This window comes from Nelumbo nucifera, chromosome 8 (genome assembly GCF_055504915.1).
Source record: "Nelumbo nucifera cultivar China Antique chromosome 8, China Antique-T2T, whole genome shotgun sequence".
Classification (NCBI taxonomy): domain Eukaryota; kingdom Viridiplantae; phylum Streptophyta; class Magnoliopsida; order Proteales; family Nelumbonaceae; genus Nelumbo; species Nelumbo nucifera.
Genome location: NC_142656.1, coordinates 18,385,928 through 18,404,406, shown reverse-complemented (window position 1 = coordinate 18,404,406; position 18,479 = coordinate 18,385,928). Strand labels below are relative to the sequence as shown.

At 37.6% G+C, this 18,479-nt stretch overlaps 1 protein-coding gene across 3 annotated transcripts; it reads right to left on the bottom strand.

The window, feature by feature from the left end:
- Positions 1 to 9,898: 9,898 nt before the first annotated feature.
- On the bottom strand, positions 9,899 to 18,228 carry LOC104588534 (uncharacterized). 3 transcript variants are annotated; one of them, XM_010246495.3, is made up of 6 exons: positions 17,963 to 18,228; positions 15,736 to 16,713; positions 15,407 to 15,580; positions 11,667 to 11,809; positions 10,336 to 10,446; positions 9,899 to 10,214 (listed from the first exon to the last, which is right to left on the bottom strand). In XM_010246495.3, the coding sequence occupies exons 1-6, from the start codon at positions 18,080 to 18,082 to the stop codon at positions 10,112 to 10,114; spliced, it is 1,629 nt and encodes a 542-aa protein (XP_010244797.2). In that variant the 5' UTR covers positions 18,083 to 18,228; the 3' UTR covers positions 9,899 to 10,111. The 3 variants fall into 3 exon arrangements, with proteins under 3 accessions (XP_010244797.2, XP_088749821.1, XP_088749822.1); XM_088893695.1 differs by lacking the exon at positions 17,963 to 18,228 and adding an exon at positions 17,765 to 17,946; XM_088893696.1 differs by lacking the exon at positions 17,963 to 18,228 and adding an exon at positions 17,184 to 17,702.
- Between the last annotated feature and the right edge of the window lie 251 nt (positions 18,229 to 18,479).

Here is an 18,479-nt window from a genome sequence, read left to right as displayed (position 1 = left end):
CCCGTATTGTGATAATGTTTTTACAGGTATCGGATCAGATCATGATTTAGAGGGTAACCGGGACTTAAATTGATCTTTCTGAGTTAATTTTAAAAGAATAAATAAAACATAAAAAAAAATATCAATACAGATCAATACGTGTGTAAATACTTTAAATCTTGGGCATGACAATACTTCATTTCACCATCCAACTTCATGAGAAAAGACCTGTAATCTTCAATTATCGATTTTAATCTCTATAAGAGCTTCAGTCGGTTATTCAGACTAAGGTTCAAAGTATTGATACGTATCAATCGATATATATCGTGCCAATAGCTTATTAATACGTCCTTCCAGGAGTTGTATTGGGTCAGCCACCAGTTCAAAAGGTAGCCGAGCCTTAAACCGATCCCTCCAAACCGGTTTCAAAAAAATAAATAAAAATGTATCGACACAGGCCGATATGCCCTACCAGCATATCAACCTGCGTTGATAATTAGAATCTTGATTCAAACAGTTAATTACCAATTTAGTATTCTTGTTGTTGAAATTAAGAGTCACATTATGGGCTTCCCAAGTAGCCCATGTTTTAGCTGGATCGATGGTAGAAGAGCCAATGCAATAAGCCTTAAAATCAAGGATTTGGCCCAAATGATCCCTAGACACACAAACAATAGCATAAGATCCATTGATGCAAGAGGCATTAAAATTGATCTTAATAGCACCCAATCCCGGATTTATCCATCTAATTGGAATACAAGTTTTATCTTTGTTAAATCACGGATTAATGTCCATGTACATGACCAAATTTCTAGAAAATAATTTTGGGCTCTTTCAATAATAATAGGGGTGTATTTTTATCATTACAGTTCTTCCATAAGTTTGTGTGTGAGTGCTTTGGGACCAATTTTTAAGAAAAAACACTCATGCTTTCATGACTTGTTTTCTACAAAAAAACACTTTTGCCACATAGGCAGTGAGCAATACTATGCTGTTTGGTAAGGTGATTTTCATCACCGTTTTTCATGTATGTGCTAACAGGTAAGCACCACATAGGATGCACATCAGTCAACCGCTGGCATTTCATGCATCAGTGGGGTCCCGATTTTTTAATAATCGGCTGAACCAAACAATGAGATATATGGGCGTTTGTTGAAACGCCTATATGGATCCGACGTGGCATCGTTTTTTCTGAAAAACGGCCACGGTTCCTAACATCCCCTATATTTACTTAATAGGTATTTTCACCAATCCAATATCAATACATGAGAACTAATGGGCAAGTTCAAAGAGTTTTGAGTAGTTAATCCTCATCCTCCACACACACACTGCGACTGAGTTTGGAAGGAGTGCAAATGCAAATATGTAGAGTGCAAAGCCTTATATTTTATATTATTTTGTATGTATTTACACTGTACATATTTGCAATTATACTCTTTCCAAACTACTGAGCCTTATCAAACACTCTAGAAACCATTCTTCTATTTCTCCTTCACCCTATGGTCCAAACGCAAACCTAATTGCCCAAGCTACCTAACAGTTTTATCCTCCGGTAGCAAACAGAGATCACAGAACCACCAACGCCCACCTCCTCCTCCTCCTCCTCCTCCTTCTTCTTCTTCCCCGGCCATGACACCAAACCAACAGCATTAACTTCCATCTCCCCCCCCCCCCCCTTTTCCCTCTTATCCTTATTATTTTCTTCTTCAATCTCCAAACATTATAGAGCACCACCAACACCATCAATGCCCATAGTGTTTGTTAGAGAAGATGTGATACAGACAATAATGGTGGAAGACATTGTTTTATTTTATAGTTCAAGAAAAAAGAACTCGAATTAGAGGTTGAATTGGGTCTAAAAGAAGGAGCAACATGGATGGTTTTGAAAAGTTATAGGGATAACGGCACTTAGGACTTTGGTTAGGCCCTGAAATATGTCTAACCATGTTAAGCGATTAGGCCATGTCTTACCATTTCAACCCCCTTTTTTTTACCAAAGATTATGTTAAAACCTAAATACAAGCATGTCATGCATCTGAAAAGCATGTTTTTCATACATTAAACATCTAAAAAGTCTTATCAAGCACCACCTAAATTTCTCCATGTCTCTTAAAGAGATGACCGGAGATGAATAGCCTCTCAGTGCCCATTTGGGAGGGCGTCAGCTTTGTTTGAGGCTTTGAGCTGTGTTGAAGAAGCTACTAAGAACCAGCTTAAGGGCTTTTACATGGATCAAAATTTAAAAAACTGACCTGAAAATGAAACTGCTTTGTCCACTAGTCTTAGGTCAACAGTTTAACTGTCTAAGTCTAATGTTTGATTTATAAAATCATAAATAAAATACAAAACATAAAAATATTTATAAATTCTTAAAAAACATAGAATAAAATATTTATACATAATAAAATTACAAAGGGGGACTGGAGTGCGGGTGGCCCGTGCAAAGTGTGGGTCGTGTCGTGTTGGCCCGCAAGTCGTTACGGGTCGTGCCGCCATCCTTGGTGAAAATTTTGGGGTCAGCCCAACACAGCTCACGGCCCAGGCCCGTGCGGGCCCATGTTGTGCCGTGCCACGGGACGAGCCTTGGGCCTAGCCGGGCTAAAGCTATTTATTTAAAAAAAATGACAAAAGCTTAAAATTTTAATTTTATATGAATTTTGTGTATACAATTGCTTATATATACAATAATTGAATAAATTAGTATAATAAAATTAAAAAAAATATATTTATTTTTATTAATATATTATATACTATATATTATTATATAATTATATATAATATATATATATGGGTTGTGCCCGTGAGTGGCACAGCCCACTCAGTCATGTTGTGTCGTGCCGGCCCATAGACCTAAAACCCCAAACCTAGCATGGCTCGCATGATCGTATCGGGCTTGGCACAGCCCACGGACCATCATGCCGAGCCGTGCCAGACCGGTCGAAGTTCATGCCAGACTGTATCAAGCCACGGGAGGCACAGCCCGATTTACACCTCTAAGGAGATAATGATAATCCAATCCAATTTATTGAAAATTCCCTCTCACTGTTCATGCCAGATTGTATCAAGCCACAGGAGGCGCAGCCCGATTTACACCTCTAAGGAGAGAATGGTAATCCAATCCAATTGATTGAAAATTCCCTCTCACTGTTGTCATAATACCAACAAGATAGGGTGAAAATTCCACGGAAAAGGCAAAACCAATGCCAAGAGCTTGGTGATGAAAAAGGTGATAGAATCTCTCTGCCTCTTCACGAATCACGAAAAGATATTGCAGAAGATTATGATGCTTCCAAGGCTTGCGATGGAGATGTATCTTTAGATGGTGTTTGAAAGTGTGGGCTTTTTTGGACCGATTTTCAAAAAAAAATGTCCATGTTTGTTAAACCCGTTTTTCACAAATAAATATATTTATATGTTTGATAGTGTTTCTGCCACGTAGGCAATAAGCAATATTAGCGTTGTTTGATAAGGTGGTTTCCGTCACCGTTTTTCATGTATGTACACACATTATTCCATATGATGGATACACGTAAGCACCACATCATATAAACCGTTGGGGACAACGGTTTGCCAATGCATTTCATGCAACAGGAGGGATATACTTTACGATGCATGCCTGTTTTTTACCGTTTTTTCAAAAATCACCTGAACCAAACAGTCATATAGGCGGTGAAAAGTGGAATCGCCTACATGAATCCGATGTGGCAACATTTTTCAGAAAAACATCCACGATACCAGACATTCGCTTAAGGTTGTCTTGGAAAGCAATTGCTCCACCATTATTGAGGTCTTGAAGATACAATCTACTTCTCTCCCCATTAATCCACCATTGGAAGGAGATGTCGCCACTTCAAATAGCTTCACTGGACCCACAACCGCTGCAGTTCAACCACTCAGCTCAGCGGTTCTTTGACTAATTCAATCTTTTTTTAGTCTAAAACCAGACCCTGAGCCATGACCCATTCTTGGGTTGAACAGTTCAACTGTTTGGTCTGGCCCGGTTTTTAAAACAGTGACATTGATTAAGCTATATTGACTAAGTGGTTTCAAAGAAGCTATCAAAACTAACTTCACCGAAAAGGTGATTTCTCAACTCAACCACAATGCTTTTTGGCTTTACGGGGTTTCACCAAATATATCTTCACGGCTTTCCAAGTGGGGTATACGTTGCAACACCAAAAGCTACTATGAGAAAGCCCTCCCAAACAAGCACTAAAGCTAGCTTTGCCAAAACTTGGATTTAATAGCTCAATTAAAATGTATTCAGCTTTTTGGGTTCTTCACCAAACATAGGTTCGAAGCATTCTATGTGGGGCCGACATTGCAAAACTAGAAGCCACTACATAAAAACCCTCACAAAAGGCACTTATTTAAAATGCTTAATCAAGTTGGGAAGAATTCTACCCTATTTTAGACCTTTTCTATGGGATGTTTATAGTTACAAAGTGGCTGAACTGAACTGAAAAGAAAGAAAGAAAATAATATATTTAATAAAAGATAAATATATACATATACAAAATAAATGTAATTATTACATATATATACAAAATTAGGTATCACATTAATAAAGTTTTAAAATATCTGTAAATTAGGTAAAGCTATATTTATTTAGAAAAAAGGGTTATAAATGTAAAATAAAATTTAAAGAAAGGTATCAAATTTAAAAGAACATGATTTAATAAAAAATAAATAATATAAATTAACTATGAAAGAAAAAATATATAAGGAAATTAAAACATATGATTAATTTTATTTAGGTAAAGTATTGCACCATAAAATATATGATCAATTTTAACACAAAAAAAAAGAATATAAACATAAAAATTGCTATAAAAATAAATAAATTGTACCCTTAATGCATAAAATATTACAAATAGTTTTAGTATGTATGTAATACTAACTAATTTAGATAAACAAAGCTATGAACGTAAAACAAAATAGAAAATAAAATTTTAAAAAACATAAATCTCATATTAAAAAGAATATGTATATAATAAAAAGAAAATATATAAGTTGGCTATGAAATGAAATAAATTGTGTGTGTATACACACATTATATTTATATACTTAAAAATAAAAAATCATATTTATACTTTGAGGCTTACACCTCGCTTCTTTAGCGCTCAACTAAATCTCATAATAAAAAGAATATGTATATAATAAAAAGAAAATATATAAGTTGGCTATAAAATGAAATAAATTGTGTTTATACACACACATTGTATTTATATACTTAAAAAATAATAAAAATTATATTTATACTTTGAGGCTTACACCTCACTTCTTTTCTTTAGCACCCAACTGCCTTGTCTCCACCTTTACTCTTTTAAAACCTTGGGTGAAAATAAAAAGAACTGAAAGATGGGCAGGAAAATAAACCTAGGAGACCACCGTGTAATTCAACATCCATAGCTATCGCAGTGCTTGCTTCAGATCTAATTCACCAGAAAAGGTGGGATTGGGTGGATCAGAGCCATGACACAACCAACTAGGGGTGTCAATTGAATTGGATTTGGTCCAATCCGATCCAGTCCAATGTGAGTTCATTATAAATGGACCAGGTCCAATCCAATCCAATGAATATTTTGGACCGGTCCAATTGAATGTCTGGACCATTCAATCTGTTCGAATTCGTTTTGGTTTAGATTGGTTTCAACCCAACCTTGGTCCATTGGCACCTATATTCTTATCTTTATCAATGGATAAGATATTGGCTTAATCCAACTCAATTCAATATAAATTTATTATGGACAGACCAGGTCCAATCCAATCTAATAAATATTTTGAATCAAATTGGTCCAATCCAATATATCTTGTTGGTTCGTCCAATCCGTCCAAATTGATTTTAACAGGAGGGGGTCCCATCCAAAACCGGTCCATTGACACCCTTAACACCAACTGAACATGTAGTTAATTAGAAAACAATTGGTTCTTCGAATCTCCATGACAAATCCACATCGAGAGACTGCAAGCAACATACATATACTTGTGGTCTTGTAGACTGTTGAAAGGGATACAAACCAGAATTGACACCACATCTCTATTGAAGCTATTAGGAAAATGACACCATTTTGCTCAGTAAGTTTCCTTTTGCTTTGCTTAAATGGAAAGTAAAAATGATATAATCCCCAAGCGAAGGTAACAGAAAGGTTGTTACTTTGGTAGGAGTGAAACCCCAACTTTATATGAGAGAATCAAATCAACGGAGGTAGTGCAAATTTTACATCACTTATTGGAAGAAAATTTTGAATTGCATGAATGCCAACTACAAATGGGACAAAAATTGCAAATTCCACAGCGGGTAAAAGTACAACTCAGTCAGACGCAAAATGGGATCGTTTGATAACAGCTGAGGATGCTAAACCGAAAAGCTTAATTATCTTTTTGTAAATAGGCTGAGTTTGGAAAGAGTACAAATGCAAATATGTACTGTGTAAATACATACAAAATAATGCAAAATATAAAATTTTGCACTTTACGTATTTGCATTTGTATTCCTTTCAAATTGAGCCTTAATGGATGAAATGGAAGTTGGATAGATCACTACATCCTTTAAAATTTTATTATTATTTGATAGTTTAACAACTTCAGCTGTTATCAAACGGCCCTTAGCTCAGTTTGGAAGGAGTATGAATACAAACATATACATTGCAAAAACATATAAAATAATATAAAATTCAAGGTTTTGTACTATACATATTTGTATTTGTGCTCTTTCCAAACTGAGCCTTTGAAAGAGTACAAATGCAAATATATAGAGTGCAAAACCTTTTATTTTGTATTATTTTGTATGTATTTGCGCTGTACATATTTGCATTTGTACTGCTTTCAAACTGAGCCTTAAAAACAAATTTCAAGCACAAGCTGATAAAAGTGGTGTGAAACAAATCTCAATCTCAAGCACAACGTAAGATCATGATACATGAAACAAGTAGAAGTTGTGTGAAATCTGAAGAAACAAAAGAATGAGAGAGAAAATGGATGCCCACATACATCCATGAGCTGCTGCTGCTGTGTGTCTATCTAGATGTTCTTCACCGTCGCACATTGGTCGGAATTTGCAACAGTAACCGTTGTAGGTAATGGAGTTCCTCCTCTTCATAGATCGGGAATACTTCTTTAAACAAGATTTAATAAAAGGGTAAAACTGATATTTCATCATTTCTATCAAGATTTAATGACGATAACAATTGCCAAAAAAAACTTCAAGGTACTTTAAGATAATATGTAAATAGTAAGAGTAGAATTGATCAATTTCCTAAACCTTAAGAGTACTTTAACAATTTTGACTTTTTGTTTTTCCTTTGCGCAAAATACAAAAACCTCCCCTGAAGTTTCTGACAATCATAAAAACCTTGCTTGTAGCTTCACTTTGACAAAATCCTCCCCTGAATTTTTAAAAAATTCAACAAAAACCTCCCTTCTGTTAACGGAAACAAAAACACATTAAATATGCATAATTTTTTTTTCCAAAATACCCGTTTACCCTTTTGTAAAATGGGAACTGAAATCAAATGCCCCTGAGTACTGAAATAAAATACATGTTACTAAAGAAGACTTTCCTGTTGAAAGCTGCTCTTGCCTTTCCATTGGCATCTCTCCGCAACTCTGGCCAAGATTTAGAGCGTGAGCGCTCAACAATATTTTTCGTATGATATCTCTCTTCATCCACATCTTTAGTGCCACTGTGTCATTGGCGTGACTTCTTGGAGACTTTCCTGTCACCACCACCAACGACAAAGGAGCTTTCGGAAGGACCTTGGCAGAGATTAGCCATAGAATGAACCCAAGTGAAGTTCTTTGATTTGTAACTATTATATCAGAGATTAGCCATAGAATGAACCCAAGTGAAGTTCATATGGTTAGAATCCCTTATTTTGTATGTTTTAGGATAACTTCCCGATGGCTATGTGGATTTTTGCGTTATATCCTGGTCTGTATTTTCTTTTTCTTTTCTCTTCTTTTCTTGTTTTTGGTAGAAATCCATTACTCATTTCTGGTTGAGGAAGAATTGCTCACCCGGTCCAGTCAAGATGATCAATAATGATGATTGGTGCCATAAAATTTTACCTTCTAAAAAAATCAAAGATAACTAGTGCAGTTGAATATTTCAAATAATATCAATCAAAGAAGAGGAAAAAGAATGAAATGCACTTGACATATCTGCTTTAATAAAAGAAATTCACTTGGCAAGAATCATGACCTCTGGTTTCCTCATCAGGGATAAAAGGTAAGTAAATGGTCCTCACCGGATGGAATCCATAATCCTTCAATATGAGGATGGCCTCAAGCTACTACATGCCAACACATTTCACATCCTATAATCCTCTAGCATCAACTTGGTCGAGGTGGGCATTGAAAGGGAGGTGGTTCCATTTCTGAAGCTCAATGGGAGCAACATTAGTGTGTGAGTTCAACATAATTGAAAGCAAGGTCCGAATATTCTAGTGCTAGGGCTTTAGCTTGAGAAAGGATGAAATTTGTAGCCGTGGAGGAATCAAGGTTTGAATAAGTTGTGTTGATTTGCAAGTATTTCTGGAGTCTACTAATCACCCACCCCCAATGGATACAACCGAAACAACGATTAAGGGCTTTTCTGATAAAAATAATAGAGCACGCATCCTCTATATTCAGTACAGAAAAATTAACAAAAACAATGATTAAGGGTTTTTCTGAAGGGAAAAATAGAGCTCACATCCTCTATATTCAGTATAGAAAATTTATTTATACTTGACCGAAGGAAGTTTTAGGGGAGAAAGAGTCTATGGTGGCTGAATGCTACCTCTCTCCGTAACTCGATGGAGTTTCACGATAGGAGATTGAAAAAAGAAAGAAGACAACAAATGGGTTATTTCAAGTTAAAATTCAAAGGGTAGAATGGATATTTTGTAAAATTTAATGCATCGGTTGAAAGTTTTCCATCTGGATAAGTGATGGAAGGGAAGTATGTGTAGAGTTTTTCAAAAGCTTAAGAGAGGTTTTTTGTTAAAGTAAAACCTAAAGGGAGGTTTTTATGATTGTCAGAATTTTCAGGGGAGGTTTTTGTATTTTACCTTTTTACTTAAGCATGAGAACTAAAATCCAAGATTCAAAATTTTGATAGGGCCCGATATGTCTGTATAGGGGGTGTTTTGAAGTTTAACCTGGTTCAGGGGGTAAATAAGCCTTAAACCAACCTCTGAGACAGGTCTGAAAAAACTAAAAAAAAATAGGGAAGCAAGCCTCAATACAGTCCAATATGTCCGCCCTGCCAGTATATCGAGCTGTATCGGTATTCTGAACCTTGCTTGAATCCATCATGGGCAAAGTTTTCAAATTCATGGTCTTGGAATTTCAACGACTTTTCCCATCGAATAAGTGGTCAAAGTAGTATCGTGTGTTCCTCATTTGAGTGCAGAAATCCATAGGAAAGAAGAAGAGAAGGTAGTGCCAAACAGCCTCGCGTTTTTTTAAATTTTGGAAAATTCTCAGAATTTATTTCTTTCAGAAAAAAAAAATGAATTATGAAAATTTTCTAAAATTGATGCCAAAACAGGGCCTAATCAACTGTCATTCATTCTTACGTGTTTCTGATTGGTTAAAACTTGTCAGGTACCATACCTTTCGGGTATCATAGATATGCCATTTTTCTGTCAAAGAAAATAACAGCGGATTCACAGACCGAGCAAAGACCAAAAGTCCAGTCCCTTCATCCATGTCAACCCGGTACTCATCGAACGTACTTGAATAAATTGAAACCAAACTGACAGTGGACATCACTTGGGCCATCTGTTCACGGTTCAACTCATGCATCCAAATCAAGTGGGTCAGTAGACGATGCCAGTATTATTACCTTATAAATGCATTATAGAGCTCCTCCACGCCTCTACCCCGGAGGATTGAACGTAAGAAAGAGAGGGAAGCATCCAGGCATACAAAATGAGCCAGTGTAATGTAGGAGATTCTACGCAAGATTTGTAAAATTTACAAGGCTGAGAAATTATAGCGGTAAGCATGCTACAACATCTAGTTGCCGGGTAACTACATAATACAGACGCCACTTCAATTATTTTTGAGAAGAGATGGCGTCCAACATTTTAAGAGTAAACATGACCTACTGCTCCTATGATGTGTACATATGTATACAGTTGCCTCAAATAGAAGACACCTGTGGGTTTGAAGCAGAGCCCTCCGCCAAGCCACCCCCACCCCCACCCCCACCCCCACAAACATCTCCACGGCAGAGAGGGCACACCCTGTTAAACACCAGTTACAGGCAGGCAGGAACAATGAGCTTGCTGTGACCCACACAAAAACAAACAAAGAACACACCGAAATAATTGTGAACAAAAACAGGGAAAGGTAATGTTATGGTACCCGTGTATCTCTTTGAGCCATTTATCAATGCATGGCATATGGTACTCGTGATGGCAGGGAAGGACTCTTATTTTATCCCCTTCCTCGTATTCGGCCAGACATATATAACATCTGCAGCACATTTCATTAATTTACAGGTTGAAGTAAGCAAAAACAGTAAGGTGAGAATTACGGAACTCATAAAAAGGGAAAAAAGAAAAAAAGAACCATGTCAGCTAACCCATGCAAAGCTAAGTTACCCTTTCCGACATGATGGTGACTGTGATTAGTAATCACATGGAGTTATTTAACTACTGATGTCTGATGACATGTCCTCAGCCAGATAAAGATGGGTCTCCTAGCATTTGTATCATTTTATGGTTTGGTCCCAAATGGCAATATATAAAAATCCTGCAACTTCAAGTGATATACATCCTTTACTGCCGCAAGAGAATTTCCCTTCAGGTGCTAATTAACTAGTCTACTAAATGTGCTCCCTGCAAGTCTGCAACAACTCATTTGCCTAAACAATCCCAACATGTGATTATCTCAAAGCATGCTTTCCATGCACCTAAAGCCTTGATCATCATCAAGCACTTTTCTCCCACAACTGGCAATTTTACAGCCCTTGCTCAACCTCGATAAGGAGCGAAGTCCAGTAACAACAAGCCAGGCCATCTGTAACACAGTGTGTAACCATGCAACAATGGTCCAAGAAGCAAATCTCCAAAAAATCAAGCCAAATTACGAAGAGACTCAAGAGCCTAATGCAGACTGACCCAATATGCACAAGAGCAGTTGACTTTTTCTTCAAGTTTGCACCAAAGTCAAATTGGCAGGAAACACACTTGCCTAATATGCACGAGAGCAGTTGATTTTTTCTTCAAGTTTGCATCAAAGTCAAATTGGCAGGAAACACACTGGACTAACATGCCACCCACCAAAAAGTGCAAGCCTAACTAAAAAGGAAATGCATATTAGTTACCCACTATATTGGAGTCAACCTGCCTCAGACTGACATTGTAGGTCCTGTTTGGTTTACCGGAATAGGGGTCTGGAATCGGAATCAGAATGGCTCATTCCAATTCCAACTGTTTGGTTGGGCGGAATCGGAATCCCATTCCCACCTGTGGAATGGCATTCCCCCATTTGAGAGAATGGCCATTCCCTCCTTCCCATTCCAATTCTTGTCTGAACCAAACAGACCATGGGAATAGACCATTCCGATTCCAATTTTTCCATTCCAGTTCCAATTCCAGTTCAGATTACAAACCAAACGGACCCGTAGTCTCTTTTACAAGGAACCATGGACTCATAATACTTCAAAAATCATAATATACCAACAAACTTACTGTTCCACATCAGCTCCAGTCTCTGCTGTGTTAGCTTTCTTGTGACTCTTAAGAGGAAGTGCATTAACAACAGATTCTGGAGCTGGGACTGAGACCATTGATAGTGAAAGGGGCACAGGTTGGCGGTGAATTTCATCCAAAACCTGCAAATCACATCAGAGACCAAAAATATGAAAACAATCAGAATCTAAGGAATATTTTAGGAGGGAGCTTTTATTCATACAAAATAAATAAATTCAAAGGAACATTGCTGTATTAGCTTGTACAATTCTGTATTAGAACCAAATCCTTAGGGGTAAGGTGCAACTACTATATGTTTAAACATTAGAACCCCTCCTAACATATTAATCTTTGAAATACTGGGCTGGAAAAAATAAATAAAAAATAAAAAAAAAACATCACGGGGAATCAGGAGAGGGAACAGAGCAGGATGCATGTGAGGCCCCTGGACCATACCATGGAGAGCCTGCAGTTCTGTAGGCTTGAACCTGCACCTCCTGAGTGACCATCTCAACTACTGGGTCATTGGCTGCAGGCACTAAGGTTAAGCAACTCTTGCTGATCCTCAACTCAACCTGACACTGTGCTAAGCATCAGCTTTTAAATCAATCCCCCACCACCACCACCAAAACAGAAGATAAACGAGGGTGTGGAGAACGAATTGGGATCTGCTCCTCACAGAACGCTCCTCACACTGACCTCACAGCCACATGGCCCACATCCCACTGTGTATTGGGATTTGAAAACATCTCCCATGAATAATAACATACAAGTACAAGAGATGTTCCTGATGTGCGGCTGATACATGCTGTGAGATCAGTGTGAGGAACAGATCCGGACTCGTGGAGAACTGAGTTGGACTGCAAATTCAACTACATATAAAGAAAATTGAATTGTTTTCTTGAAGCACCAAATTCTTTGTTACCATTAAACCAAATAATGCATTTATTCAATAGGAATTTAGGGAGAATCATAACCACTGAAAGAAATATTAAGAGAAGGAAGCATGGAAATTCTTAAAAACTTTGGAAGGATGTTGAGGCTGAAGGTTAATCTTCACAACCAATCAGAAAATACGTTAGTCTCTACCAAAGTTTTAAAACACAAAGGCCTAACGAGGCACCCCACCACCCAGAGGTGTGAAGCGTAGTTCAAAATGCGAGAGTCTTCTCCTGCGTTCAAGGAGGCATAAGCCTCCTCAATAGGAGGTGGAGGAGTTTTCTCTTCTTGAGGCATGGATTAGGTGCATGAGGTGTAACAGGCATACCAAAGGTGTTTGAGGCATACGCCTCAGGGCATTTTTTGAATGCTTCGTGCCTCCAAGCATACACAATACACCTACATGCTTTTTAAAATATTGATCTCTACAAGAGTGCAATGATTGGAGTGAATGATCAAATGGAGGATTTCTAGCATGCCGGAACAATGGAGTGTTAAGTAGGAAATTTTCCATTTACATATTGGGTAACTGGGTGTTCCCATTGGAGAAAATGTATTTGCTTTCTCTATGTGGCAAGCAATGATAGATAGGGTGGAGAATAGATTAGCGACATGGAAATGCAGATATCTTTCCTTCAATGGCAGAAATACTCTTAGTAAGAGTGCCGTTAAAGGTCAAGGCAAAGGTTGTGAGCTTGAGATATTTCAAAATGACTTTTTATGAGAGGGCTGGGATAGAGGGAAGAATTGCAAAAAGTGGGTGATTCACGAATAAGGATTAAGGAAATGAATAGAGCCTTATAGGAAAATGTCTTCGAATATTTGGTGTTGAAAGAGATGCATTATGGAGGATGGTGGTGTGCAAGTATGTGGTTGCTAGATTCAATAGAATACAATGGAAGTTTCAGCTTCCCATGGGATTACCATGTGGAAAGGGATTATGAAGTTTCAGGCAGGATTTACAAGATAAACAGTTTTTAGTAGGTAGATTAAGGAAATGAATAGAGCCTTATAGGAAAATGTCTTCGAATATTTGGTGTTGAAAGAGATGCATTGTGGAGGATGGTGGTGTGCAAGTATGTGGTTGCTAGATTCAATAGAATACAATGGAGGTTTCAGCTTCCCATGGGATTACCATGTGGAAAGGGATTATGAAGTTTCAGGCAGGATTTACAAGATAAACAGTTTTTAGTAGGTAGATTAGGTGAGATTTTGGGAAGATGAGTGCTGTGGATTAGGAAAGTTATGCAACGTATGTCCCAGATTGTACAGGTTAAGCATCAAAAATCACACTCAATTAATATTTTGAGAAGAAAGGATATGTGGTCTGGTTTCCAGCTTTCACAAGACCATTGTTGGATAGAGAACAGGAAGAATGTATTATGTTGCTCTCTAGGTTGGAAATAACAAACAATGATCCAACTGAGGATGACATAAGATGGTGGAAGGAGTGTATTCACATAAATTTTACTATGAAGTCCTATTATGAAGGCATCATAAGAGGACAAGAAACAGACTCAGAAACTTACGGAATATGGGGAAATCCCATTATACCTAGAACTGAAGCATTTGCACAAGTAGTGGCACTAGACAACATTCTAAACTCTAGACCATTTGAAAAAGTCTATCAGCTTCCAAGCATATGTGAAATGTGTAAAATTCAAGAACAAGATGTCAGATGTTCATTCATCAATTGTCAATGGACAGATTTCATTCGGGATTTCAACATTTTTGACGTTCAAAAAATTTGTTACTGGTGCCAAAAGAAATTTTCTCATTATGACTTAAGATAGGAAAAAAGCAAAAATCATCTGGCATTTGATAGCTCTTGTTGTTTGCTGGATTGTGTGGAAGGAAAGAAATAGATTGAATTTGTGAAGACAAGTACCAATCAACGGCAAAGCCAGTTGCTGACATCTCACATATAATTGCTGATTGGGCTCTTGTGCATCAAGATTTTAAATAAGTGAGAGGAGAAGATTTAGAAGATATTCTATGGATATCTTTGGGTTTAGGCATCGTACTGGGATGAGTTGTAACCAAAGTTTTTTTTGGTCCTTAGTTTTCTATTTGCCTTCGTTAAATCCCTTCATCTAGATGGTTGTGTTCTCTTTTTCTCTTAATGACTTTTGTCCTTTTACTATAAATAATGAGAGAACTTAAAAAATAGATGTTACAATATCATGTGACCACATGAAGACTTTTTCCCCTTTTTTATTGCATCACAGTTATGTTAGATAAAATACAAGAATTCTCTTAATTTGCATCACAGATATCAATATCAGGTAGAAGTGGACTGCCAGACTTAAACCCATACTCTTCTTTTTCCCCTTCCATTTTGATGTGTTTCAAACTCGTATCCTATTACACCTAATAAATACTACTAATCACCAAACCACATTATTCAGATCCTTGTGATTTAGAAAAGACATTCAAAACATCATTGTCAAACCCATACCAACAAACTTAATCAACTATTAGTGGGGGGAAAAAACATGCTGCCAAGGTCATAAAACTCACAAGCAGGCAGTTCACCAACAAACCCATGCCACAAACAAAATCAACCCTTCAATGATAAAATCGGCCACAAAGGCACAAAAGGCAATGAAACTTAAGAGCAGACTGCTTACAAGTCTCATTAACTACCACAATGGCATTTCCATGTGATAAAAGGAAATTGATGCTTGCATTTTAGAAAGTTACAAAATTCTGAAATGAAAGTATTAAGAAAAGAATATCAAACAATTACTAAAGCCAAAAAGCACACCAAAGACCAAATCATTTAATTCAATGGGATCTACCTCAAATAATGCTTCAGCTAGCATGACTATTCGTGAAATACTTGCACGAGTACCAGACTCTTCAGCCACTAAGAAACTTCCACATGAACATGTACCATCAGGATGTAGTCCAGATGCACAAAAAGTTGTTCGCCTTCCATTCTCATCAAAGCCACCACGAAGTCTTTCCCAGATCTAAAAAGTTAAATGTGCATTAAATTTAATGAAAATAAAGGAGAACAGAAAGGCCAAATGAATGTCAATAACAGTTCTGTTCACCCATTGCATTTTCCAAACAGAAAAGGAAAATGGAAGGTATATAAGACAACAAGAGAGAGAGAGAGGACCACCTCAGATCCTGAGTTCCATCGCCGTTCATAAATTCCATGGCTTCTGCCTAGGTATCCTGATTCACCTCCAAACCCATCTTCAAAAAGATCGCCACTGAAGTCAAGGAGCCATCTGTCGGGAGATCCCAGATCGTCAGCATCTTCAGTTGAGAAAACTATGGTTGGGGAATCAATATGCCTTCTAGAACTGCGTCTGGAAAATGCATCCCAAAACAATCTTCTACTGTTTCGTCTTGCCTCACGGTTACTAATATCCCCAGAGCTACTAGATAAGATGTTGGAAGAGATACTCACCACATCAACATGAAGTACACTTCCGATTATTCTTTCCTGATGCCTATCAGACATGGCGAATCCTGAACCTGTGACTGATGCCTCATGAGATGGATCATCTGCTAGTGACCGCAAAGTAACTTGTGAATCCGAAAGAACAGGAGCAGAATCTGCATCAGAATTCTGGACACCCAAAGGTTCACCCATACGATTTTCAACGGCTGATGTAACATTTGCAAATGAATCACCATGTTCATGATGAGGGGAACTACTTGAACATGTCTTCTCTGGATCAGAACAATTCTCACTTGTAGAATTATTAATCTCAACAGGCGAATCCAAGCTAGATTCTTGATTTATAGAGACTGCATCTATAGGTTGCTGCCCTTTAAATGAGGTACTAGCCACATCTAATGGACCAGTATCAGCATTTTCCTGACAAGGAACTAATTCCTTACTCTTTGAGTAGTACTTAGTATTTTTACATTTTTCACCATTTCTTGACCTGCATTCTAGACAAGCATTCTCATCAGGACTATTGTTGCTTTCAGATGATGCTCCATCTTCAGTCTTGGAGCTGGAACACTCGGACACTGAATCAAATATTGGTGAGGATTCCATCCTTGAGTTTTGGATTTCATTAATAGCAACCAGATCATGAGCTTGTTGAGAACTAGACAGTAATTCAGCCGGATGATCTTCCATCTGCAGTTAAGGAACATCTCCATATGTCAAATCTCACTTTCAATTACATGTGGCATCAGCATGCACAGAATGATTTTAATATCAGAAAACCACAGATAGAGTAAAATACTGCCAGTAAAAAAATGATGATCATTGCATAAAGTAAAGCACTTCAATATCAATCTGTACTACAACTGGCCATAACACTGTAACTAGTAACATTTAAAGATGAACTGATCCAGTTCCTACTTGAACTTCAAGTATTAGTCCATGCCCAAATAATATACAAACATTTCTTGGATGTACAAGAAACGTTTAAAAGATACGCTCAAGTAATTCTCCTGAGAGGCCACTATTTACCAGCAAACTCTTATCAACAAGGAATAGATTTTTCTAATGCTACTAATACAATTTTGAAAAGCCCAAGCATGGTTAACAGATTAACAACCACACTGAAACAAATAAAAGGGCTTGCATGTAGCAATTATCACCTTCAGAAAACTACACCATCCAGGATCCAAACATATGACTCTGTAATTAGCACCCAAGGACAAGCCTGTCTATATCTACCTGGAGCATCCTATATTCAGTACCAAACTCGCTTCAACTCCTCCATTCCACAGTTAAAAGTTGAGTCCTATCAAGCGTAGGTCAGAATAAGTTGGGAGCTTTGCTAATACAAAGCGAATTCCTAACTCCACTGATAGTTACATAGATTCTACTGATAAAGTTTATCATGTACGATTTTTAACTTCAAGCCTTCAAAATCAATTATTCCAATCCAAATTTAAAGAAATGAAAGACAGAGTTCATGAAGACCTGATTAACAATCAGGCTCTACAGGATAACAGGACCAATTGTACCCGTTTCGCAATAAACATTATTTTTAATCCGAATCCGTGGAATCTACTAAAAAAAATGCATATAATGTGTCTAATCACGTCCATTTCACCCTGAAACTCTTAAAAACAAATAAAATTCCACCAAATGTTGCCCATTAATTGAACTTCAAATAAACGACTAATTAAACCCTAATGAAATAAACAGAAATCAATCCCCAAATTATACCCACAAGATTGTCAATCTTCCACATCAATCGATCGATCTCCGGCCATAAAGAAATCGATGTTAGGGTTCACATCTTATCTATAAAACAACATAAATAAAATCGAAGCAGCTGAAAGAGCTCCATAGCTCAAGAAATCGATAAGAACAATTGGACCAACAAAGCATGCTTTATTTTCCATTTCCGGGTTCTTGACAACATCACCTCAGCCGAAGCGTGAGAAGAGGAGCCACCGCAAATCAACGAGGAGAGCCTTCTCGTCTTCCAGCGGTTTACTGGCGACCGAGAAAGGCGGGAGCCCAAACGACTGCTGCCCGAACCCATCTCACCCCAAAACCTTCACACACACGCACACACAAAGACTCGCAGAGAGAGAGAGAGAGAGAGAGAGAGAGAGGGCCCTCTTGTTATATATGCGAGTGGGAGTACATGGTAAGCTAAGCTGACTACAGCGAGAGAGAACGATATGACATATGAGGAGAAGCACCCACCCTAAACCCCGTCTCCTTTTAAAATTCTAATGGAAAATGAAAGCATCTTCGATTAAAAAAAAGAAGAAAAATAAAGAAAATGAAAGCATCAGCCGGGGTGAGTGAGTCACCCATTGTCCAGAATGGCCAAAAGGATAGCCACGTGGCAAATCAAAAACCGTTGACCTGAATTGCAAATTTGCAAGAAACCCTCTCTTACCACGTGTCGCGCATTCCAGTCCCCGTTAATG